The sequence below is a fragment of the Lepisma saccharinum genome, chromosome 6, assembly GCF_977018435.1.
Source record: "Lepisma saccharinum chromosome 6, izLepSacc3.1, whole genome shotgun sequence".
In the NCBI taxonomy this organism is placed as follows: domain Eukaryota; kingdom Metazoa; phylum Arthropoda; class Insecta; order Zygentoma; family Lepismatidae; genus Lepisma; species Lepisma saccharinum.
Genome location: NC_139234.1, coordinates 3,793,515 through 3,821,189, shown reverse-complemented (window position 1 = coordinate 3,821,189; position 27,675 = coordinate 3,793,515). Strand labels below are relative to the sequence as shown.

General features: G+C 36.5%; 1 protein-coding gene across 1 annotated transcript; it reads right to left on the bottom strand.

Annotated features, from left to right (window-relative positions):
* Positions 1-942: 942 nt before the first annotated feature.
* LOC145988512 (phosphatidylinositol 4,5-bisphosphate 5-phosphatase A-like) lies at positions 943-27,166 on the bottom strand. Its single transcript, XM_083123391.1, has 9 exons — positions 26,554-27,166; positions 21,689-21,805; positions 20,579-20,656; positions 19,067-19,214; positions 16,129-16,304; positions 12,240-12,464; positions 10,963-11,116; positions 10,674-10,811; positions 943-9,459 (listed from the first exon to the last, which is right to left on the bottom strand). The coding sequence occupies exons 1-9, from the start codon at positions 26,565-26,567 to the stop codon at positions 9,238-9,240; spliced, it is 1,272 nt and encodes a 423-aa protein (XP_082979517.1). The 5' UTR covers positions 26,568-27,166; the 3' UTR covers positions 943-9,237.
* Between the last annotated feature and the right edge of the window lie 509 nt (positions 27,167-27,675).

Genomic DNA, 27,675 nt, shown 5'->3' with positions numbered 1-27,675 from the left:
CATTCATCAGGCCTATTTTAATGACTTATCAATTATACTTTAATATATATTTCATTCATATTTTATTGTACCTCTTATTGTATTTAGTATTTCTTTTGTACAGTCACATCTTTATCATTCAATCTTGTATTATAAATTTATGACTTTTTTGTATTTACATGTATACGTACTGCTGTACTAAGGCCAGCCAGCTGTTTTTCAGCAGGATAATACTAGCATAAATAAATAAAAAATAAAATAGTATTACTATACTGAAACCATAGTTATTCTATTTTGTCATTAACTTGTACACACTCCATTCAAGAAAAATCTTTGCAAGTTGAAGGAAATTTTGAGTTTTCTCATTTTTGGAATTTTGAAAACTATTTATTCATTCCTTGTAGTAGAATATGAAAACATGAAGTTCTCTGCACAGCAAACTCAATTTTTCCACCTAACTTGCATTTTAATGTTGGGTTATTCTCAGCCTTTATAGAAGTTATCGAGTTAGTTATTTTAAAAAGTAACTTAATGTTAGTTTAATCATACTTTATTTTACAGAAGATATAACTTGTAAAATATGTTGCTTTCATAAATTGCAAAATAGTAGTTATTTTTCACTGATGACATCTAAAATTATTTTTCATTAAGTTATAATTAATCATAATTATCATATATTTAAATATGAAAATATATAGATAAAAAATACCAAGTGAAATTTTGAAAAATTTATATCACAAACATAATGAAACATGGGTGTGTGTGTATGTATGTAAGGGGGGGGGGATACACATGGTTCGCTGCCTTACTTGTGTGGAATTCTCGTTGTCAGTGTTACTACAGTGGGATCTGTCGATGGTGAATATTTTCTTCCAATGTTGTGCTGATTACGTGTACTCCAAATTGTAAGGTAACTCAAATTCTTGCATTACTATTAAACAAGGGTGCATTAAAAGTCATTACTACCTTGGACAATAGAATCACATTTATTTTGACTTTTGGACAACAAACATTCCAATCTAACAAAGGCTTAAAATTAGTACAAACAATTTCCAACATCTTCCATAAACACACATTTCTCCTGTTTCACAATGAACTAAAAAACCCTCAACAAATGTTCCATAAATCATAATGACTACATGCAAAAATTTCTACAAAAATAAAACTTCTTTTTTTACATTTTTTCCTTAAAAAACATAAAACCAAAGTACCATAGTACCTCAAGTACTATGCGCGAGAAACAATATGATTACAGGGTGGGAAGGTATGGAATATATATATGCGTTACTGTTTCACACATAATGTTCGCAATTTTTACAAAGCTTGTGTAGGGATTCAATAAATTATAGTTGATTGCCATCGACTTTTTCTGTGATTATCAATGCAATTCTTTTGATCAAAATTCGGTTATTGTGAAGAAAGTAAAATATTATTTTATAAAGATTTACACAATGAACTATAATTCAGCTGTAGGAGATGTGATGTAAAAATCAAGTGCAAGATGCATGCTTTTCAAATGTAAAGTGATGTAAAAAAAAGGAATTATAATAGAGAGCTGACTTTGCTTTCTGCCTTCTGAGACTGGAGCCCACTATCACTTCTTTTCAATTATCCTTTCCACGCTGGGCCAACGATGATATTTTTATGGTTTCCATTGAGAAGACATTTGCAGTTAGTTTTGTTTTGGGGCAGGGGGACCATGCTCTTCCCAACAAATGTCCATAGAAGGGTAAGAAAAAAAAAGGAATTATTAAATGTACATATTCGTTTTGTGAGTGAATGGTCCAACCAAATCTAATTGTGTTTGTAAGAAGGTGGGATGACATTTGGCTCAGAAAAAAACAAGACACCAGCCCTCTACAACAACCAGTTCTCATTTGGTGATGTTTTTTGTGCACATATACGAGGTGTGGCTAGAAAAAAATGGATTGATGTTACTGTCGACAAACGACAATCACGTCCAAGGTCAAGCGGTGCATGAGTGTATAACGTGATATCCTGCCTATAGACTGTGTGATTTTCCAGGGTGCGCAGCGCTCAGTTCCGCTGTAGCTTGTGGACGAAGTGAACCGTACATCTGTGCTCCGTCGGAAAAATGTTAAGTGTGAAAGTGGAACAGCATATCACTTTGAAGTTTCTTATGAAACTCGGAAAATCCGCCACAGAAACTTATGGTTTGTTGAAGGAAGTATATGGAGATGAGTGTTTATCACGCACGCAAGTGTTTGAGTGGTTTCAAAGGTTTAAAGAGGGACGAGAAGTGATATTGGACGACTCGCGTCCTGAATGGGCTTGCACGTCAAAAACAGAATCAAACATTGCAAATGTCGGTGAATTGATTCGAAAAGATCGTCCTTGAGTATTCGAGTTATTGCAAAATAACCAACATTATTAAATTATGGTGCTGACGACCCTTCGTGAGCGAGTAAGAAGACGACGACCTGATTTGTGGAAAAGCAAGTCATGGATTCTTCATCAGGGCAATGCTTCTGTCCACACGGCATTGTCAGTCAAGGCTTTTTTGGCCTAGCATGGCATCCCAGTGTTGGAACATGCACCCTATTTACCGGATATCACTCTGTGCGACCTTTTTTATTCCCAAAGGTAAAATGAGCACTGAAAGGAACCGTAGAATGTGTGAAAACAAAAGTGACGGAGGTCATGAACATGGTTTCAGAAAATGATTTCCAGCACTGCTTCCAGAAATGGAGGATTCGTATGGAGCGGTGTATCAATAGTGCAGGGGAGTATTTTGAAGGGGATAATGTTCGTATTGTACAAAATAACCAATAAAAGATTTTGTAGCAACAGTCCAGTTTTTTTCTAGCCACATCTCGTATATGTACTTGAAAAGAATGCACTTTAAAATTCAACTTAATTTCATTAAAAAGAAACGGCTTGTACTGAAATTCAAGCACGTCACAGCTCCATATGAACATAAACAAAAACAAAAATGAAGTATTAAAATTTGTACCAGAGAAATTATGAGTGATGTGCTGCTGGTCTCAAAAGGGACTGCAAGACATTTAAAGGATAATGCAATGGACATTTATTATACTACTTTTCTTCAGAATACAGGGTTGCCACAAATTACCAAGCACATTTCGGTGCCGAATAAATAAATATCCAAAGAACTAATCCCACTGTGTTTTATGTGGTCCTTTCAGGAATATCCCAGACTAAATTTATTATGGGAAAAGAAACGACTCTTACCAATTTGCAATGGAGGCAGAGGAAGTGGCAATAATATTATGTGATTAAATCTGCATAATTTTCTGCTGTTCTGTCTATTCAGCAATCAGCAGTGGCTAAGTGCAAAGATGTTAGTAATAGTCCAAATTATGCCCATGCAATAATTTTGAGACGAAAATACACTAATATGGAAAATTAGTAATTTTTATGCATTCCCATTTGGCCTCGTTTCACATGGAAACAAAGTTAAAAATATCTCAACGGAAAATGATTTACAATAAAAAAAGGAGAAAATATATCCGATGATTCCCATGTAGTATATGATCTAACGTGATTGCATGACTTTTGAAATGCCCTGTATTTTAGCCAAGTTGAACAGCTTTTATATCTGATTCGGGTATATTGTGACAATAAGGATGAACAGTGAAATGGATGATGAAACACCTGGATATCAAACATGGAACAGAAGCACGCGTGAATCTAGTAAACCATAGAATGTTAGCTTGAAAAAATATGGATTCATGGAATGTTCTAGTGAGGTAAAGACAAGGAATCTCAATCCACTCAACAGAGTAGAGAAAAATATATAAATATTAATAATAAAAAGATATAGGAATGCAAATCTCAAGGAATGCACAGTGAATGATTATGAATCACAGGTTATTAAGAAATTAAAACAATAAGATGGATGACCAATAAATAAGGTAACAAGACATTGTTTTCAGTGATGTACTTTAGGCTATGTAGCCAGTCTCACGAGATACTTAGAAACGTCCTCACTTGCCGATTGAACTCTGACTGGAAAGTACTGTAAGATCTTTTATTACATCCTCAATTTGTGAAGGCAGCAAGAAGAGTCTCCTTAAAAACGCATCCTTAAGAAAATGGCAACTGCACAAACACGATATATCACTTCACAAGTTTAGGTGCTAATAACTGTTGAAGAAAAGGAAAAATGATGTTTTCTCAAAAATAATAAGATAAAAACATTGGCACTGTTGGAAAATGCAGCACATGTAGGCCATAGCAGTGAATGTGAGAATATAACAAATGTCATTTCATGTTGATATATCACTCTACGGACACACTAGTATAAAGTTACATTACCCATACATTATGATAGAGGTGGCATCTTCTAATGAACCAGGGCCTCCCGATGGCGAAGTGGTAGCGTCATCGCCTTGTAATCAAGGGGTCCCAGGTTCGATACCTGGTGGAGTCACATGGTGGTTCAGATCCCACTTTAAACTGTAGGTCCAGTCCCAATTAACCTTACTGTGCATAACGTGGACTTAAAACACCAACTCAATCAATTCTAATGAATCCCTTCTCCATATGGTTTTGAAATTAATTCTCCAATATGAACTAGTCAAATAAATTACATGAACTTCATAACAATATTCAAAATGCTAAACCTGCGCAGCTTACATTAAGCTACATATTTACATTACATGGATATTTCTATCGTCATACAATACTTGTGAGATTTACTTTGAAGGCTATGAAGCAATAATTACAATTCATAATTTATATAACCATTAGAACACTACCAGATTTATTTACTGCGGTGCTACACACAGCACAGTCTATTTGTTACAGCCAACATATGTGGCTGTTCATTTCAAAACAAAATAGTATTTGTGTCGGTTGTGAAAATAAAATATCAGTATCACAGTAGGAAATTTAGACATGTGGACTATTTATGTAAAATTTTAGTGGTTTTTATTTTATCTACGACATTTCCATCTATAAAAGGTAGTTATGAGAACCTTCAAGAACATAATTAGTAGACTCTTCACTCAAAAAATAAAATGTTCTCCTCAGTCATTTACATAGTTGTATTGATTAAATGTTAAAAAAAAGCTGCCTTGAAACAAATAGTCAAATAACTATTGCACTTCTTTATCCTACTTCAGCTGCCCAGTGTGCTCCGCAATTCTGATTGGTAGTTCTATGGTATCAAGGATGCATTTAAAGACTGTTTCTAATTCTGTTGGGAGCTGAAAAAGAGAAAGCCCTCACGATAGTTAAGTAAGGAAGCTAGAAGTCAATTGGGAAGTGAGGATGGACCTAAGTGCCGTGTGTCTACACAAAATCTACATGTAGATTGCACTCGTTTATAGTTTCCTAGTCTGTATAGACAATGTAAATTATATTAAAAGTAAGACTAAAGCTTGGCACATGCCATATGCCAACATACTAATATCAAAAGAATTGTACTAATCGACTAACTTTGATGGGACATTGGAAAACCCTTACAGAATACCTAAATAATAAAAAGATTCCACGTCAGTTCATTAGAAACAATAGCACAGCATAAAAACTTCTGATATAAAAACTAAAGAACTGGCCACACCTGTTTCCACTCTCGTCCTTATTCGGTACGTAGTACAGTCACGGACACTTTTGGGTTGTAATAACCCTATTGACTTTGAATTCGGTTGTTACAACCCACTAGCGTCCATGACTGTACAAGACTCTCATCCGTAGGAACCAAATTTTAACCTGCACCCTTTTACATGAGTACTAAACTTCCAGTAAACACCCATTCTTAACTTTTTCATTCTGCTGCCTCCACATGTAAGTACTCCTGTTGCTGTAACCAATCAATATTGGTGAAATATTGGAATAACCATACAATGTGAGAATGTTTCTTTTGATTAAAGTTTAAACAAAATTTGCAATGCTACTTTGAAGGTGAAAGTGCTATTATGCCATCATACTGGCTTCTTTCAGTTTAATGGACATGAAAAAAAAGGAAGGCACACATATTTATGTTATTCACGTGCTTTACAGATACCATTAAAAATATATATAGACATATTTCACTAACAATTATCAGTAGACAAAAACTTTTGAGTTTTGTTTTAAGTCCATTTTATGGACAGCTTGGCATATCGGGACTGGACCTACAGTTCAAAGTGGAACCCAAACCACCATGTGGTTGCACCCAGAACTGCATACTTACTAGGCAACAATGTTACCATTACAACATCATGGAGACCTGTACACAAATACTGTGCTGCAAGGGAACATTATGTGCGAATCATGGATGTCCACAGGATTTTTTCCAGGGGCGGGGGGGGGGGGGGGGGTGGACAAAGGAGGCATATTTTTCCCCATAAAAGTGATGCCTCCTCAAAAAACACTGCTTCAGTCTGAAATTATCACCTTCCTTCAACACCCTTATAATAATTAACATAAATTACTGTGACTGAAATGAAATTATATACTGTTTAAGTGGACCTTCATTTTCCAGAGGGAGGGGGGGGGGGGCAGGAGGTGTGACCCTTGCCTTGCCTCCCCTTCCAGCCGTCTATGTGTGAGATGTATTTTTCCTGGATAAATAAATGACGCAATGGTTTCCATCCCACAAACAGGTACAGCCTGAGGGTAATAGGTTGGTTACATCCACTGTCGAACTTACCGAAGCTGCCATTAAGTATGAGGTTTCATTCGCATAACCAAGAAAGCAAGAAAACTATGGAATTATGGACATATTACATGCAAAACCCCGAATATCACATGGATCAAATATTAAAACTTCCACCCTGTAATCACAGTTATTAAATCATTACAATGGTTAACATTTATCTATAAATATATTCACAATTACTAGAAACGGTATGGACAACCTTATGTCTGTTACAACAGTCGCAAATATTTTGGAATGGATATTAGATAAAAAATAGGCATTTTCATTTCAAAGGTACTCAATGACAAAAAAAAAAGATATAAAACAACCTCTATGTATATACATATTGCACATATACTATTATTGTTGAAGTATCAGTAAATGGTGCGACGCTTTCTGAGCAATGTTTGCGTTGGTTGCTGTTCTATGATAATGAGGAGAGGAGGCCTTTGTGTTCCACACTTTGCAAAATCTGCCTGAACGTGCTCCAAAATGGAGCGATTCAATCTGAAAAACTATGCGCAGCATGGTATTTGGTACAGGTTGAAGAAAATATGAAGCTGTTATCTATTTATGATGGACATTGGACATTCGATAACTGAAAGAAACCACGGAAGGTTTGATGCAGGCAGTACTGAAGTCATCATTGGGATCATTAGGGACTTCCATAGAGAGACTTAGGGTAGTAGGAGTATTTTTGTTGGAGTTTCTGACTGCAGGAGGAGTGGGGAGGATTTTCATGTTCCACGAAGGCAGAAAGAATGCTTACATTTTCTTCTTGCATTGTTGTGGATACACATTGCATACCAAGAATGTATGCTGCTGATAACATTAATCCATTTTAATTAAGTGTGTCAGTTATTGTAAAAAGCCTTGTTAAAACAGTATTCATTTATGTGGAAAATACATTATTGGGGCTGATGAAATCTTCGCAAGGAAAGTTAAAATGTTGCTACACAAAACCTTTGTGCTTGTTTTACTGTAAAGCAATAAGTGTCAGTGGTAGTAACAGGCAATGCACATCAAGAAGAATTACTTGAGCAGTTGTTACTGTAACAGTTTTCTGTGGTTAGGCAGCAAATTAGTTAATGCAATAAAGCCATACACTTGAATTCTCAATAGAGTACATGCAAGAAAATTCACCTGAACATGAGAAAACTCATTGAAGATTTCCACTAGCATGATTGTCACTAACAATATATATAACTAGTGAAAATGAAAACTTCTGTACTATTATAGTCACACAGACAAATTCAGTGAAGAACACCCATAACCACTAGTGTAAGGCATCTATTCTCAGCATAGAAACTCTTGAGTTGTTATCTATTGATATACCACTAGGGCAGCAAATCTTCCAATCACTATACAAAATGAGGTCCATGGCAACTTTTCAGAGAAACAAGGAACTATGATGGCATTATGGTCCCATTAGTGTTGCAACAATGTACAAAATTTATATATTATATACACTAATCTATATAATTTTACAAATCCAGTGCTTAATAATATAATTTTCCTGGTTCGACTTGTAAAGGCAACGAAGCACGCATCGGCTACACCAAGTATCCACCTATGTTATTTGAATACTGTGCATATGACTCTCAAACTATTGAATTTTCAGAAAATCAATTTTCTCATGTACAGGTGAACATTTTATGGTGTCCAAAGTTTTGTGGGTACAGACAAATTTTATGGCAATTTTTGCATCATTCCACCATTTGCTGTTTAATTGTAATGAGTCTTGACATGCCTATAAAAGAGAGGAGGTGTTGTTGGTTGGGGGTGTGAACCCCTCTTTAGCCTAGCATTCCTAAAAAAAATGGAGTCATATCCCGTTCCCTTCTAAGAGTACCTCCTCCGCTTACAAAAATCCTGAGTATGGAACTGATTGTAAGTGAAATCACTTTCATGTTATATGCAATAAAATACGTTGATGATTTTTAGAAGTGCTCTGAACTTAACTACCTAAACTAATCTCACTGATAGAGCCTTTGAACCACAGTGCCTAAGCTAACGAACATCAAAAAGTGGATGAAAGTATTTTCTGCCTCTTTTTTTCTCCTAGTAAAACTGTTGAAATATTGTGTAAAACATAGGTGAGGAGTTATATTTCATGTACTCATTTTAGTATAAATTTCAATCTCAAGTAACTAATTCCTGATATGCTTATTTCACACAATATTTTCATATCAAAAACCAACTTTCATCATAATTATAGGTACTCAGTAAACGTCGCATCATCCACTGCTGCATATATATGCACATCCACACACATATGCATAAGCCCTTATGCAGATAGTATAAAAAAATCTCTCGTTTACTTACAACTAACGGAATGCCGCAATTGTGATGTATCTCTGTACAAAAATTATATGTACATTCATGTTATCGCACATAGTCTTAACTTTTATCATTTTACATGAAATTTGATTCTTGACCCAAAGAATAAATTCAAGGGGCAGGAAACTTAATACAAAAATTGAACACAAAACCCAATATTTTTCTTCAGTAAGAAACATAAAAACGAAACTTTCCTGAGAGAATTCTGTACAGACAGGAAAAACATTCTTCGCTAATAAAAATATAATCACAGCTCTCCTTACTTCCTTAAAATAAGAAAGAAAAAATAAGGCCCTATTCAAACACTAATCTTAAAATCTCATTTGAAAGTTACCTTCCCTGTTCAGTATGTGAAATGGATCGCTCATACCTAGAACACTACCAGAGTTTTGGCTGAAGTAGAGAAGACGATACGTTCCGGGTGTTCTGATCGCCGTTTCCGGGAATATCACCCTCATGAGTCGGGACGTTCGCATATCCTGACGTGGAACGTACACGTACGAAAGATAGTCGTCTAAACTGCTGAAGTCAGCCTGTAAAAAAAGAATCATAATATCACTTCCATGAATGTTGGTGACAATGGGTCTTTATTAGCATAGAATTTTTATTGGATAATATCCATTGTCTGATGCCCATACTTTAGCTAGCTGAGAAGGTTTGCTAACGGACGATGTAACACTTGAGTGGCTGAAACTGTTCCAGGTTAAACATTCTAACCTTTAGGTTACAAATAATGTGTTTAAAATGTCTTATCTTTAAGTGAACTGAAATACATAAACCTTTACATCTCACCGAGAAGTTCACCCCAAAATGCAATAACGAAAATATAAAAATAACAAATTGTAGTCACAAGTACAAAAATTAATTATTTTCTTGTAGTTTACGGTTATTACAAGCATAAGAAAACAGTTTTTTGTTGTGACGTTTCAGGAGAACACGCGCTCCCTTCATCAGACGTTTATTTTAATTTTGACTAAAGATACAGTTATAACAATGGTTAGCAATGTTACATTGTTGTAATATAGCAACTTAACTGTGAAAAGAAGCAGTCTGTTTTATTTTTATTTCAGATAAAAAAAAAATTGATCACATTACTTTTTATTTAAAATTATGAATCCCAAATATCATCAGGTAATTCAAATTCATCATTGTTTTCACAAAGTCTCTTGATGTTTTCTGTTACATTAAATTTTAAAGATGGTGGCTTACTCCATTTGTGAAAAAGAAAACTCCATACTGGATCTATGTTACCATTTTCATTATTTAATTTATTCCAGCGTTCTTCTGCAATGCGTACATACAAGAAAAACAAAAATTACTTACTTTACAAATCACTTTCTTAAATTTAAAAACTGATTGATTGATTTGGTGTATTTTACTTCAAAAATGAGGATAAGTGATGATATGATGAAATTAACGAAGGGACACTCACAAAGAAAACCCATGTGCCCAGGCTGGGTTTTGAACTCAGGATCCCTAGTATTGTAGCATGCTGTGTTAACCCCTCTGCCACAAAGGTTGGCACTAAAAAACTGACTTTTACTTTCATTGCTGATCATTTTTCACCTTTGAATGCTTGCCTCATGATCTTGCCACCGAAGGTTCTCATTTGAGTCTTGGCCTAAGTGTTTGATGAAGGGTAACTGGAAACAATCATTCATAATCATCATGACTATTAGCCAAAAGAGGAAAAAAATTACATAAAATATGAAAAATACAACAACAAAAAAAAGTTTACAAAACGTACCTTGAAGATACCAATCCAGTCCCATACTGTCGGCTGAACGTCAGACGGGATTGAGTACACAGCCGCATTCTCCTCCTCCAGGTACCACGTCTGCAGAGGCTGGAATTCAATCACTCGCTCGTAATAGTCGCTGAACACCTGTGGAATATGGAAAAGAAAATGAAAGGATACAGAACTCAACAAATAGTACATGGAAGTATAGAAATGGCTGAGAAAAATGAAACTATTCGCCACTTTGAGAGAGCATAACTAAGATTTCTTTACAAGAAAGAGAGTGGCCTTCACATACCTTCACGATGAATTCCCCCGACACAGGTTTGTGGTCGCTCTGCAAATACTGCTCGTGGCTACGATACGACACCTGTTCGGCACTTAGTGTCAAATTCTCATATGCATGTGTGTTGACACGGTACAGGATTCTGTCTGTCCACGATGGCCTTCTCCTGCAAAACAACAATTCGTGTACAGGCTATTCTAAATTAACTACCTGAAGTAACATTTAATTTTTTTTAAAAAAATACATATATACTACACTTGCATATTTGTTTGTTTTTTTTAAAATAAAAGACACATCAAAATACTACAGGTGTCAGTAAGAGCTCGAACCTACATTTTGCAGGCTCTTAGTTCCTGACCTATATCTGTGAAGAAATAACATTGGCACCAAGCAGAACAGAAAAAAGAAAAAGAAGCAATTTTGAAAAAAAAAAAAAGAAGTAAGAAAACGAACCATCCAACACAATGTTGGCTGTGATCTATTTAGCATGAAATTTTTTCATCTCTGCTGTCGTCTGATGCCTATATTGATATACTTGAGAGTCTTTTTGGTCCATGTGCAGAATTTGGAAGCAGTCACGAGAATGCAAACTTCAACAGGCAATGAAAACTTATGACAATAAATTTCCTCAACCAATCACAGTGCCATCCGAGTATGAAAACCACTTGCATTCTAACCTCAGTCACCTGTGAGAGCTGCTTAGCAACAGTAGTGGTCTTCGGTTCTTACTTTTATTGTTAACACAAAAATTTTGAATAACAGTGGAATTAAAGTAGTTGACTGATTTCCAAAAATATGGATTGATTTATTTTAATTTGATACCAAATGACAAATTTATAATGACATTGTTTCATCTCCATCTCGTTTCCAGAATGCAGTGTTATATCAGGTAGATAAACAATTAGCACTCTCAAATAAAAGTTAGTGTTGCGTGCAGTTGTTCTATCTGAAATTTCAATAATTAATTACAGCATAAATACCTAACCAAACAACTACTTCTCTTTCGAGAGGGTTCACTATATCAGCCTTTGCACTGGCACAAACTTTCAGCACAATGGTAACAAAGATCCAAGAAATATATCGTCAAACTTTAAAGGGCTCTCCTAAAAAAAATGAAAAAATGGACATAGAACATTTACATTCTCAGTGGATGACAAATTGAAATATGCTAGAAAACAAGTTACTGAAATTTCTTGGTACACACACGGAACTTTGATATTTATGTTTTTCAGGAGACGCAGGTGAAAAAACTGAAAATGCAGGAAAATGTGAAATCTGTACAAACTTACTTGAGATCATAATTGCTAGAATGGAAGTCAAATTTGTAAGTTGGTGCGAAGTTTGGAAATTTCTCGCTGAGTTCACTGAATGCGTCTCCAGTTGACATCACTTGCCGTAGTTGGTCCTTCTCTACGAGCTGTGTCAACTCTCCCTGCTTGATGAGCTTCAGGACCTCCTGCGACGTGTAGCCATCTGCCAAGCGGAAGTTCAGGTCTCCAGTCCAGAATACATAGCTGGAGACAAAGCACATACATTCATTGGAAGCAGCGCTCAAGTTCTTAGCTATTGTCTGTGTTACAACTAGTGAATTCAGATAATGAAAATTTGGATTTGGGATTCTACATTTTGATCTAGATTTGGAGGCCTACATTTAGAATATTACCTCAAGTATTCTATACTTCATTATCACATCCAGGATTCTAGATGTGCATATCAGATGTAGGATTCTAGATTTGGATATCGGTAGAGGCATATTTTGTGTTTGACAGCAACACTAAATGTGAAATAATACACTGCAATGTTCATTTTTCATGGTTTTGAAAGGTGTGATGTGCATTTTCCTATCATATTTTGTCACGAAATGATACAAAATGAACTACAAAATGTGAAATAAACCGCTGGATGGCGCTGGAAGCAAGGGTTGGTGCACAGTCTCAACTGTTACGTCAGTGTGTTGCCAGGACAGTACCTGTCAAAATGCCATGGATGTGCAACCAAGTGCGAGTGTTCGTGATATTGGGTTTGTGTGGGAAACATGTTGACCTTCAAACCAAATAAGAAGCATGTGCGGCACGTCCTGCTTTTCTTGATCAATCAAAAGAAAAATGCGAGTGAAAGCCATCGTATCCTTGTGGAAACGTACGGTGACAATGTCCTAACGCAAGACATGTGTATGCGTTGGTTTCGACGATTCAAAAGTGGTGATTTCGACTTGAAAGACAAAGATCGCCCAGGCAAGCCGAAAAAATTCCAAGATGCCGAATTGCAAGCACTGTTGGATGAAGACGATACGCAAACGAAACAACAACTGGCAGAGAAGTTAAATGTTGGTCGCCAAACCATATCTGATCGTCTTCATGCCATGGGAAAGATTCAGAAGGCAGGAAAATGGGTTCCACATCATCTGAACGACAGACAAATGGAAAAGCGAAAAACGGTGTGTGAAGTGTTGCTTTCTCGGCATGAAAGAAAGTCTTTCTTGCATCGGATAGTGACGGGATGAAAAATGGACCTACTTCGAGAACCCAAAATGCAAATGTCATGGGTTGATCCAGGACAACCTTCAACATCGACCGCAAAACCGAATCCCTTCGGACGGAAGACAATTCTGTGCATTTGGTGGGATCAGAAGGGTGTGGTGTACCATGAGCTTCTGAAACCAGGTGAAACAACTCATCAATTTGAACCATGCATTGATCGAAAAGTGCCCAGATTGGGCAACAAGATACAGAAAAGTGATTTTGCAGCACAACAATGCCTCATCACACACAGCGAAAGGCGTCAGAGACACCATTTCTGCACTTGGCTGGGAATTCTTGCCCCACCCGCCATACTCACCAGACTTAACCCCTTCGGACTACCACTTGTTGTCATTGATGTCTCACTCACTTTCCCAGCAACACTTCAACAATTACGAAGATGTCGAACAATGCCTTGCTGACTGGATCACCTCAAAATGTGAACGATTTTTCTGGAAGGGCATCCACAATTTGACGGACAGATGGGCACAATGTATAGCTAGCGGTGGTGCATACTTTGAATAAAGCATTTGTTACCTTTCTCCCCAGATACACTTGTTTTCTTTCAGATCAATTAAGAATTATTAACCGGCACACCTGGTATATGTAAATATGCTCTAGATATCAAATCCCCATTTAAGACTTGGTTATCAGATTTGGAGGGTCTAAATTTGGAAGATTAGCTCAAGGATTGGTTATCACATTCAGGATTCTAGATCTGGATATCAGATTAAGAATTGGAAATTTGGGTACTGGATCTTGGTTGATTGATTCAGGTTTCGATTTCTACTGGATTCATATCTGAATGTCCATCTCTAGTTACTAGTCAAAATTAGTAGAAAAAGAAAAATGTAAACAACGTAACTTCTCCTTTGTGATCTATAAGATGTTTTGGCATCTCTAACAAGCCATCAGATCTTCACAAAAGCAGAAAACAGAGGAGGGTAATAGTTTGTTAAAATAACATTGCAATCATACTCTCTGACACACTAAAACATAGCAAATCATTAAAATTACAACCATTGGGAAATGTTGTGAGAGCGATTGAGTGTGAATGTGTGAAATCATCACCCATAAATTAAGGCGATGATTTAAATTTTCTGAAAAACAAACTTTTTGACTTTTTTTTGTGGGGTTTTTCTAAAAAAACCTACATGGAAAAAACTGGGCTAGGCCCACCTGGGACAACCCTGATTACTACAGCATTGAACATAGTACATTTTAAAAATACATAAATATGTTTATGTAATCAATATTTAATAGCATAAATAAGCGATTCTGCATGATCTAGTGTTGTACTTTCAAAAATAAATTCTGCAACTCTATTAATAACATTATTTTATTATTTGTTCCATCATATTGATCGTTCATTTTTAATGCACAGTACATGTTTCACACAATATTATTTGATTATCTGAAAAATTGTGTTTACCCTATAAGGGTGCATTTGCATCAAATTTGGATAAACTAGTTTCATCTTACATAGCTATATAAATTGTGTTGCCACATGGCACCTTTGTTAATACAAGGTGCATTCAATAAATAACCAGAAAACTAGTATAAAAAATCTAAAATACGACCGTGATTGTTATATGTTTGTTATTTTGTGAAGGCATCTGTAAGCTTTTCATAGCTGGGGTAGGCATGCCTGCCTCGCACACGGGACACTGGGAAACAGTTCCACAAGATGGCGGCACCCTTACAGGAGTGCTTCAAGCTGGAGCAATGAAGTGTCGTGAGATTTTTGCTGAGTGAAGGCGTGAAACTGATACAAATTCATAGCTGCATGACCGTTTGGTACAGTGGCAACTGTGAGTCGATCACAAGTGTACGAGTGGGCTGAGAAGTTCAAACAGGGCATCACCAGTGTTGAAGATTCTCCGCGTCCAGGTCGCTCTGTCTCTGCGTGCTCAACGAAGTGCTGGAAAGGTCATGTTAACTTTATTTTGGTACCACAAGGGGACAATCCTTGAACATTCCATGCCCAGAGGTCATAATGTAAGCAGTACCACCTACTCCAACCTCTTGCACGAAAAACTGAAACCAGCCATTCTGCAGAGACGACGTGGTCTGGTGTTCACTGCTGCGCCTTTGCTCCATGACAATGTCAGACCACACACTGCCAGTGTCACATTGCCTACCATCGAGGACCTAAAGTTTGAGTGCTTACCCCACCCTCCATATTTGCCTGATCTTGCACCTTCCAATTTCCACACCTGAAAGATGGACTAGGTGGATCGAGGTTCCAGAATGACGGTGAAGTCCAGTCAGCAGTGCATGAGTGGTTACGCACACGTCCAAAATAATTTTTTTCCTGTGGAATCAGTGTCCTTATCAAGTGCTGGCGTAGGTGCATTGAACTAGGGGGAGACTATGTTGAAACATAGTACTGTAGTTCTTTTGGTGCTTGTAATAAATATTTGTTACAACATATTTCCGGTTATATATTGAATGAGCCTTGTACTTCCAAGAACAGTAAAATGTAAATATCACAGATTATTGCATATGGACAGATAATGAAGTTAATTGCAGTAACAGCAATGCTGTGCTCAGGAGGTGGAACGAACAGCCAAGGTCGGAAAACAGATGAATGACCTTGAAATTGCCAATTTAAGAGAACAAGATTGTGATTGAGAAAAATTAAAGGAACAGCACTTACTCATGGAAAAAAATATTACTGGTTTCCTTGACTTGGAATGTCTGGCTTGTAAGGATGGCATTGTAGTCATTTATACGATACTGCAGTAGATTATCGTGAGGGGTTAAATGGCAATTGACTAGGCACATAGAACATCCATAGATTCCTAGACGAATAGTCACAGCACCTTTGTTACCCTGGAAATAAAACAAACAAGCTAGTACTACCCTACATTATGTATGGAGAAATCTGCTGTGTTAACCACTTGCCTGATTAACCCGAGTTAACTCGGAATTTGTTTTTGCTTTACATATTATTTACCCGAGTTATCTCGTTAAAATGGTGCAACTGCAGTGCACTTTTCTGCCTACCCGGACAGCCTCGTTTGAGCTTTAAAAGGCGTTAATTCCCATTTTGGCCACTAGATGGAAGGTGTAGATAGCTTGTCGAGGTACTGCTACCATCTACCGGATTCCCATGGCACTACGTAGTTGTCACCTTTCCAGTGGTACTTGTGGTCGTTGTGCGAGTGTAGTGCCAAAACTTAGTGTTTTTGTGTTGTGAATACATTCTGTTCATGTTTTAGTGTTTTCCAACGTGTGAAGAACGAGAAGATGAGTGACGACAAGCTTACAGACAACAGTATAGAGGAGGAGGAGGAGGAAATGGACGTGAGTGAAAGTGATACAACAGTGGACAGTGTGTGTACTGACGAGACAGATACAGATAGTTGTGGTGGTGTACAGTCGCTTTCCAAAATCTTTGCTTTGGTATACGATTTGTTGGGAAAGGGGTACTGTTTGATAATGGACAATTATTATAACTCACCACAACTTGCAGATCTGTTCATTTTGAAAAAGACTGATGTATTTGGAACACTGAAATGCAGTAGGAAAGATCTACCACAGGCTCTAAGAACAGCCAAATTGAAAAAAGGCGAAGAAGTAGGGTTGCAATCTGGCAAAGTGACAGTCATGAAATGGAAAGATAAGAAGGATGTAACATTGTTGTCAACCATCCATTCTGTTGAAATGATGACTGTAACACAACGTCACAAAGAAAAAATTAAACCACGAGTGGTGGTCGATTACAACGACAAAATGGGTGGTGTTGATCAGCATCTTGCTTCGTATGCCACACCAACGAGCATGGCAAAAAGTATTATAAAAAGATTTTCTTTCATCTGTTAGATCTGTCTCTTTGGAATTCAACATTAAAATGTGAAGACATTTTATTTTCACAGTTTATATGCTATTTTGAAACATTTGTAGTACTTTTCATGTATGTACTCGGGTTAATAATTATGGAGGTTTTTTGAATAGTTTGGTAACCTTATTTCACCCCAAAAATAGAATTTCATTACTGTTCCTTAATTGCCGATATCGGTACATTACAAACACACAATAAAAAAAATGTGTAAAATATGGACCATTTTTGGGAAAATAATGTGTCAGGCGAGTGGTTAACAATATTAAGAACAAATAATGTAAGTGGCTCATTTCCACTTAATTTAATTATTACTTTTGCTACAGTCAGCAGTCGATTGCATAGTTAGCAAATTCTAGAAAAGCATGCTGAAATTCCCGCAACTTACATTTCATCCTGAACAATATTGCATATTGCCTTTCGATTATTTTCACCATTAAATCCCTTCCCCCCCCCAAAAAAAAAACTATACACATTAATGGGATTTTAGGATTTTTCAAAATTATTCCATAATACGGGCAATGTACTGACATTTGATTTGATTTATATGAACACAATACTTTCATTATGGTGAGTGCTCCATCATAAATGACTGTAAAATAATACACTAAATCTTATCTTTGAAAGTTGAAAGCAGCTTTTATTATTCTGGCGATGTTTTGTTGTACGTAGTTACCTAGAACTACAAGTGTACATTGACCAGCCATGTAAAGTTTGTACAAATATGTCATTTTTTTAAAAAGTTCTGAGGAACCAGTAAGAAAGTTTACCAGAAGAATGAAATCAGCTTTCAAAATAGTATTATTATTTTGTAATATACAACAATGGTTATGCAAACTTGAACAGTGTGGGACTTAATGTCCTATAAAACTGTAAAATATGTATGTAATTATGTCATATAAATTGGAAAATATGTCATAAAAATGCAGAAATATTCCCAGTAAAGCCAAAAATGTGCACAACAGTGCTCTCGAATTTCTCCCATACCCGATAGAGTAGAGTAGGGGCTGTAATGTACCGAATGTTATTTTTACTTTTGACTGATTTTTGTGAAAAGCGTAAAAGGCAAAGAAATGAGAACGAAACTTCTTTACTTCCCGTGCAACAATGAAAGCGAACATTTTGCCTCAATAATGTTTGCATGGCTATCAATTGTCGGCGGGATAAAAAAGTGGGGTATTATATTGTTCTGTACTAAGAAAAGACGGCACCTTTCTTCCTCCGTAATTTCCACATCCTGCCATCGACAATTTGAACTATCGGTTGTGTTAAAGCTACAAAGAAAAAAATATAAAATAACCGATTATGTGCAAGAGAATTACGAAATTGTACAGAAATATGTATTATTACAACAAAATTGAAAAAAATATGTTGTAAAAATGCGAAATTGGTGAAATATGGCAAAATATGCTTTGTCGAGTTTGTCTATTTCGGCTGATTTTCATCAGATATGTAAAGATCTCACCCCAATAATAGATCCGAAGCCAATTGAAAAATATGTTATAACATAAAGTCCCGTGCCCAAGTGATTAACAATAAATTATGAATGATCAACAACCATAATTTCAATTTAAAGTATTCTCATAATTAAACCAGCATCTTTTGGAGCTTAAAGATTGTGAACCAGCAACGAATCAACTTGCCCCTCCCCCCAACACACAATTGTATGGCAGAAAGATCAACCGCCTTCCTAGGAGCAGGGTTTAACAATAATATAAAAACATACAATATATTCCGTTCCATCCAAACTCACCCACATCCCCCCAAATCCAGTCCTCGTGTACTGCGTCTCGATGTCCCGCAGATGGAGGAGATGCTTCCGAAGGCAGAACAAGCTCAACACCAATCCCTGCAGTCGTATCGTCTTCACCTTCACATAGTCCTTGGCAGCTAGTATGTCCCTGCAGGAACAGAATGTTAAACTGACAACTGCCATGGAAATACAGAAACTTATCTCATTTTCATTGTAAGCTGTAAAAATAGCTAATTTCATATTTATATTCACCAATTTCAAAGTGCAAAGAAAATACAACTTATTAGTGCTGAGCCGACATGGGACACTTTCGCAGTGTCTAATTATCCTGAAAATTATGCAAAATTCGAAGTTTCGTTTTATTTTGCACCAGTTTTTAATGAAAAAAATATTTTTTTAAAAAATAACATAACATGTAATTTAATATTCTGCTATAATTCTCGAATATTTTAAAGCTAAACTCTTGGTAAATTGATTCATACCGTGCGTTCATTTCGATCTTCAGCCGAGAGATCGGGAGAAGCGTGGCGGACAGCGCTGATGAAGATGCCGACATTTGCGGCCTGTAATGCCCGCTTATTTTAATGGACATATGCAGACATTTATATAATTATTGCATATTTCTGTACAAATTGCCTACACACGTCTCGACACAAGTCTGTTTTCACTAAGTGTCATACATAAAAATTCTTTGTTCTATCGTGAACCTTGCGGCTGGCATTCCGATCGTCTCACTGACACAACACACATACACACTGCAACAACACCAACAAGTAACGGCAAGTAACCAAGAATAACACACTTGCGCACAGTACGAAATTAACACGCTTTTGGTTTATATCTGCTCGCCACTATATTCACAGCTCTGTCTTCATCTAGTCGTGAAGGAACGAAAAACTCGAGTTCGGATATTTCGGCTTGCAAGGAAGCTCACGAAAACCATTGACTTTTAACGGTTTCGTCTGCAGCGTAATATTGATACAGTGTCGCACATTCGAAACCTCCAGAACGATCCCCCTCGACACAAAACTCTTTCAAGGATATAAACTTACTGGTTACGTTGACGTTAGTGTTCAAAACTATGACTAAAAAAAAAACTATAAAAATAAAAGCTAAAGTGTGAAATACTTGCCTCAGGGCATTTCAAAATAGGTATAAATTCAATTGGATTTGCATAAATAAAAGTTGAAATTTTTCACGTCTACTGAGAAAAATTCATGCAGAATTCACGGCGAATAGCCACCCTGTTAACATATGAAGGATACATGGAAAACCAAGTGAGAGAGAAAGAGGAGAGAAGAAAATGGGGAGAAGAGAGTGCCTCTCTCTCTCTCTCTTTTCTTTTGAATTGATTTTTTTTGAGAGAGAGAGGGGGGGAGGGAGAGAGAGAGGGAGAGAGAGAGAGAGAGAGAAAAGTTCACTTTTGGTGAAAATCGATATTTTGATACCATATCTTGTTACTATTTCCCTCTCTCCCACATTACTTCTTCAAGTCCGTAAGGTACAACATACCTAAAAGCATTAGTCCATGGGTCATCAAATAAGGCATCTAAAAGCATATTCTGGGGCTGGGATTTCACTTCCTGAAGGCTGAAAGAAAGTTAAAATTTTACAAACCAAGACAAAAGCGTGATAACAGATCTGGCTATATTCAACATATGATTTCACTCAACATATTCTTCTTCTAATTCGCAGTTGTTGCAAGACTGAAACGTGTATTTTTTGTTTATATAAAGTTTGAGAAGAACACACACTTCCTACACCACACAAATGTCTGATGAAGGGACATGCTCCCTGAAATGTTACCTCTAAAACAATGTTTACTTGCTTGTAAAAACTATACAAGAGGAATAATTCTACAATCCAAGCAGGAGCATATTTAGGCCTAGGCAGCTTTTAAGCTATATATTACATATATGTTTTTTTTAGATCTCTTTCTTTAAGTAAGGGTTTATGAGTAAAAGAAATGTGAATTCATGTTAGAACATAATATTTACCATCAATCAAAGATTCAGTTATAAAGAGTGTAACTGTGTGGTTTTCAGTTTTCATTCACGAAAAATGAGGCTTAAGATTTATTTACAGTTATCTGCATCAGAAGATCAACTGACAAGTCTTACTGTCCATCCCATGACATTTTGACTTTACCCAGCAACTAGGCTACAAACATGCAATCGATGAATTTGCAACAAAGGAAGCACACCGTAAGACACTCCTTGCCTGACTAGCACATGGCGACTTCAATATTATTCAATCAATGAGATCCATTGTATGAAGATTTAAAAAACATAATGTTACTTTCACCAAATACGTGTAAATGCATGCATACAACATTTAACTGCAAAAGAAAATGAATCTCATTTCTATTACAGAAGAGATTTAGTAAAATATAAACATCTTCCCTTTTGTTGTCATCCTACTGTACACATTCATGGATTTATTCCACACAGGGGCGAGCAAGGAATTGTTTTCACCAAAGCAGTGATGTCCCGTCATAAAACACTCGGAACTGAAAAGAGGTGCCCCGTCCCCTCATCCTCGAAAATATGCAAGTGGATACTTTCAATGTACATTGTAGTACATGAACAACATACTCCCTGATTGTATAATGTTAAAACTTACGCTACGACATAGAAGTCTGGAAGGAGGTCATTAGACCTAGCACTATCAAAACCCAGCATCGCATGGAAATCTTCTTCTGGGGCTCTTGTGGCCACATTCCATGTAACTATATAAACCCTGGAAAAATAATAATAATAGTAATAATTAAATAAATAAATAGAATAAAATTTATAACATATGAACAGTCATGAACACTTCTGCATTGTAACAACTCAATTGACTTTCAATGCTATCACTACAACCCAGAAGTGTATGTGACTGTACATCAACAGTTTAGAGTGGATCTGAATCACTATGTGCCTCCACCAGGTATTGAACCCGGGATCTATAGATGAGAATGGACTATGTTTGTATTGGCAATGTGTATGTATTTTCCCTGAGCTTTCCAGAATCCTATTTTTCCAGAGTAGTCAACATACAGTGCAAAATTATTATAAATTTATTTTGCAATAGCCTCCAATACCTCTCATAGTCATACCATCTTTACTTTCATTATTATTATTACAGATTGAATAGTTTAATTGGTAATCTATTCACATTGGCACATCATTTTACCAATCTGATATACTTATAAATAGTCCGTAATTTACTGCAATATTCTTCCATCTTGTTATTCTTTTAAACAGAAACATACAAATCATATGTCATGGTTCTGTAAAATAAATGTTTAAATATGCAGGTTTTTTTTTATCTAAGGCAAAACCCACTGAAATCACTTAGTTTCGTACATTAATCGAGGAGGTGAATGAACCATTCATGTTCTGCAAGAAACATTTGCAATGTTATCAGTAGATTTTCTGTTATCAGAATCACAAATATTTTACATCAGTAATTTATCTGTAGTGGCATAAATTTCATGTCAGTTCACTAAAATGACAACTCTGATATCTTAATGAATTCTTTAATGCAAAATTTCCAAACTTGTAATCATACTAAACAATGAACCTCTTACTAGATGGTTTTAACTGGTAATTCTCAGAGGAGCCAATTTTTCTCAAAATTTCAGTCAAAATGTATTTATGAGAGACTGGACAGTCAAACTCTTTTAAATTATATGGACCAGTACCAAACTTTTTACAGACTTTACGAAAAAAAAAAAAGATATATCTCGTGAGTCCTCAATATTTGCATTATGACCTGTAGCTAATGGCAAACAAATATTCAGGGATTACCGTAATTTGAAATGACTCCAGAAGTTTCATCTTGGGTAGTTTTTAGTTCAATAACAGGGTTTCTACCAAAATAACAAATCCAAAATTCTTGACTTTTTCAGCACTTTTCGTGACCTTTTCCTTTTTCAGTTTTTCTTAACTTTTATTTATTCAACCCCTACTTATACCGCGTTTGTTACAACCTGTCCCGGTTCCCGCGCTAGATGCTCCCTGGCTTTTCTCGGTGCTGGGGAAAGTCAAAGCCAGGCAGCCAATTAAAATACGCAACGTCGCAACAGCGTCTACGTAATCGCCTCTCTTCTGGCTTCCATTCGCTCCTCGCTGGCCAGCAGACGATTTTTTCCTCGTTTCTCATTGGCACCGAAACTGTCGAGCGCTCCCTAGCACGGGAAGCGGGACAGGTTCTACCAAACGCGGTATAGGTAAAGTTGAAAATTAGCAACTAAGAAAATAAATATCTATTTAATGAAAAAACTCTACCAAAAGTCCAGTTAAGGTGAAAACTGAAGTCGTATTTAACCAGAGAATTAGACCTGCTTTATCTATTAATGCCCTCGGACTGCACTTTGCGGACTGGCGAGACTCTGGCCTCTGGACTCACAGTCTGTATAATCTTACGTGGGGCTTGTGTTGTTGTTCCTATATGTTTGTGATTGTCCCTTCATCCATCTTATCTTACCACCATTCATCCTCATCTTCGCGATTAGCCAAAGGGGCAGAAAAGTTAAGTAAAATAAACTAAATCAACTAATCAATCATTGTGATAGCAAAAATTCATGACCACAAGTATCATTTATTGACTTTCTTGACTGGTAGACATCCTGAATAACTCTGTTCTCTATCCCTTGCTTTACAATCAAAATAATAAATAAGAATGGGAAACATCTTGTTCCATCCCAAGGCAAGAAATTACCCTCAGGCATTGAACAGTGACATCAATATGTGACCTCAAAACTTTGCTCATTAACTGTTTCTGTTAACTTTTCTTTTCTTTTTCGTCAACGACTGAATCAAAATAAATTTCACTGTTGAGTTTGGGAGCGCAGTCCATTGACTTGTAACTTGCATGATTTCTCTTTGTTCAACGGAAACACGTATTTTCCTAATTAATATTATGTGACGCTCAAATGTAGGACATTTATGATTTTTTCAAATTCCTCCTAGATGCCGGACATAAGGCTAAAATGTAGGACATGTGAAGGAAAAACCGGACGTCTGGCAACCCTTGGCAGGGGGGAGTACCATACACCAGACCCCTAGCATGTTAGATACATCAAATCTTACTGTTAACACTATAATACGGAAAAAATCACATACCTTAAAATCCGAGCATGACTATAATACAAAAAAGCAGGCAAACTTCCTTTGCACTCATCATGATTTAATATATTCCCATTGCAATGTAAACATATGCAATAGTCTCGCATGTACATGCCAGAAGTCACTCAGAATATTTAAGAGCACACTTTTTTTTCACATCTATCACAAAAAGCACATCCACTTTATCTCAGATCAACTTTCAGACGAGCAACATAATCGCCAAGTAATATGCTACACACATGAAATGCACCAGTGAACATAAACATTAAAAGTGAACCTCTACAATGTTATGAATCAGTGGTTATCTGTGCTGTCATGCAGCTGGTACTGAGAGTGAATCCATTTCTTCCTACTTTCAAATACTTTTACAGCTAGTGCTATGCAAATGCATTTCACATCCTCCTTTGCAAGGTAAAGCAAAAAGGTTACTGCATACTAGTAAGAGTATCAGAATATAACATTAACTGAAATACAAAGTAATATTTATGGAGTGAGAGGAATGTGAACATTGAAGATTCTGGTATTTCCAAGAAAAATGTTTATTTTGTCTTATCATCACACACAGCATCACAGGCAAAAAATGGAATAAAGAGGAAGGGGTTTAAAGTATACCAAACTCCATCTAACATTTTACACACTACTTTTAACATTTTTCCTACAAAAAAGAAGAGACTTCGGTAACAATTGCATCTCCGAACAATGGATATCTTCATTTTTACACAAGAAAATAATTACTGAAATGAGTTTTTCCAGCATTTAGATAGTTCCTGGAGGTAACTCTCCAATGCACAATTGCCGTTGCTGTTCTTTCCTTCCTCTACGAGAGCCGGATGTTGCGCATGTTTGATGATGTAACCTCCTGTCAGTGTTTCCAACCACACCGTTGTTTTGCAAGAAGATGAAAAAACGAAATATACATTCCTGATATTACTACGACCCAAAATTTTAAATATGTTTGCCTAATCTAACTGAACCTTACTGCGAATGGTTTGTGTGGCTATGCGTGAATGGTGTGTGGGGCATTTTTCGGTTAAGAAGGTTGGAAACACTGTATACCCACTGATCCACGATGCTATGCCCACCATATCGTGTGTTACAGAAGCGAAAAAAGGACGAACAATAATTACTGTTATGGACCGTGAGAAAAGCAAAATGACACACTACACAATGTTCCGCAATGCACAATCGGTAAGAACGAATGTCAAAAATGACGAAATAAACGAGTGAGAGGTGTTGTTCGGAGATGGAATTGGTACCATAGTTTCTTCTGTAAAAATGAAGAAATTCGTTTTGACTAATTGAAAGTGTTACCCGAAAACTTACTATTAAAATCTAATTTTACAATCGCCCTCAGAAGTTTTTAGAACAGTTAAACTTTAGGAAAAAAACATGGAAATTTGAGGGATGAGGAGTAGGTCACACATACCAAACCCAGCACTTTCTGCCTCCAAAAATTCCTTACTAGGGGCAGATGTTACATATTTTGTATTCAAGTCAATGTCCCCCACCCCTGAAAAAATATGGAACCAGTGTTGTTGCCCATCACGGCCCAAGTTCCTTTTGTTTTATTGCGATTTCATCATGCTACGAATGCAATTTTTACATGGTTCGATTTTGATGTACGTCTGTTAACACATACTGCGGAGTTTTAGCGATTACTTAAGGTTTTTGCTCAATATATGCTTTCGTGGTTAGGTTAGGCAGGTTAGGTTTGGTTCCCTTGGCATTAAAACAAAGTCTCTAAATGCATTCTACTAGGGTTCAGATTTCCTTCTACATTCATCCCACGCTTCTACGATATTTACTGTCGCTTGTCGACGGAGAATATTCTGTCCATGAGAAGTGCATAATGTAATTTTCAAGTTTTTTTCAACATAAATAACTTTTTCCCCCCCGAGTCCAAACAGTGCTCATAACTTTAGGAAAGGTTCAAATTTCGTGTGACAACGATTTCCATAATTCTACGATAATTAGTCTTTGTGCTAGGAGAAATCATAAAACAATCGGAACCGTTACCGTGTAAGGAAGTTCAAATATTTTAACAAGCTATCAATTCACTGCCTCTATTATATTGTAAAATGTCCACTATGAATAAAATTACAACTGAGACGTAAGTATTTGTATTATTTATTTTCCTTTTTGCCACTTTTGACCCATCGTGACGATGATAATAGGTGGTGGATAGATGAACTCCCAGACAGGGAGTTGAACCAGGAATTTCGGTGGTTAGGTCGAAGTTGAGGCGTAAATTATTTGAGTACTCTCAACAGAACAGAACAGCGCTTTTCTCCGAGTTAATTTACAACCAATCTAAATTTCTCAAAACCTAAGACATAGTTTACAGAACACATAATGTATAATTTTATAGCATACCTCAAGTTTTCCATGTTATGAGCTGTCCTTGGCCTTACTTGTCCTTCAAGATTGGAACTTACTCTGGAAACTTCATGCGGGAAGGCACGTTTGAAGAAGTCTAAAATTGGATTGTTTGAAGGGAACAGTACATCGAATCCACCCAGCCAGATATGTGATGCAAGTCCCACAACAAACAAAATTAGTGCTAATGCCTTTAAATTCAGCCTTTCCGACTTCCCTTACATTTATTTACGAACTTCAACTCCAATGATCCCTACAGTGATAACGCACACTTTGTACCTACGACACGCACTATCGGAGACAAATGTACACTTGCACTAACCAGCATTAGGAATACACACGCACGCGACTTCTTACATATCCATCAGGCACAAAAACAGCTATTATCTACTCTCCCGTTATGTCAATACAGGCCACCAAATCAGAATAAACACAGGACATAATTTTTTCACTGTTTACCCAGTATGTTTTAAACTTGGAAGTAAACAAACTTCTTTCACACATCATCTACATACAATCGTTATCAAATACTATAAATAAAACTATTCACTACATAATGTAAGCTGTATAACACTTAACCTACGATCCATCACGTTACGAAACAAATGAAACGCGCTTTCGCAAGTCTACTTCCGGTTGGACTGTCGGCAAACTGTCAGAGTTGCCAACTACGCAGCAGCATCGAAGCCCACTGCTGAAGTATAGGCAGTCAGTTAGTTACCCATTATAGGTTACTTGTTTTTTTATATATTAAAATGGCGTTATTATAAAAAATAAAGCTGTAGACAACATATTTCTAACAATGGCATGATCGGAAAGAATAGGACGGTGAGGGGGAATTCTTTCTCTGAATCCTGACCCTCCCCTTTTTCGTTACAAATTTTGAGCCCTTAGGAGGAATGCTGCATATACAGGGTGTCCCAATAAGATGAAAACACACTTTGAATGATTGTCAGTGTTTATTAAGATACACTTAATTTTATTTGCCAACTCCTGTTTGCAAACTGATGACCGTTCTGATCCAGGTGCTGCTGAACACGCGAAGCAATGGAATCCAAACAACAAGAATTATCATTTCGTTCGGTATTTGTGCACATTTTTTTTCAATGGCTGCCTTCA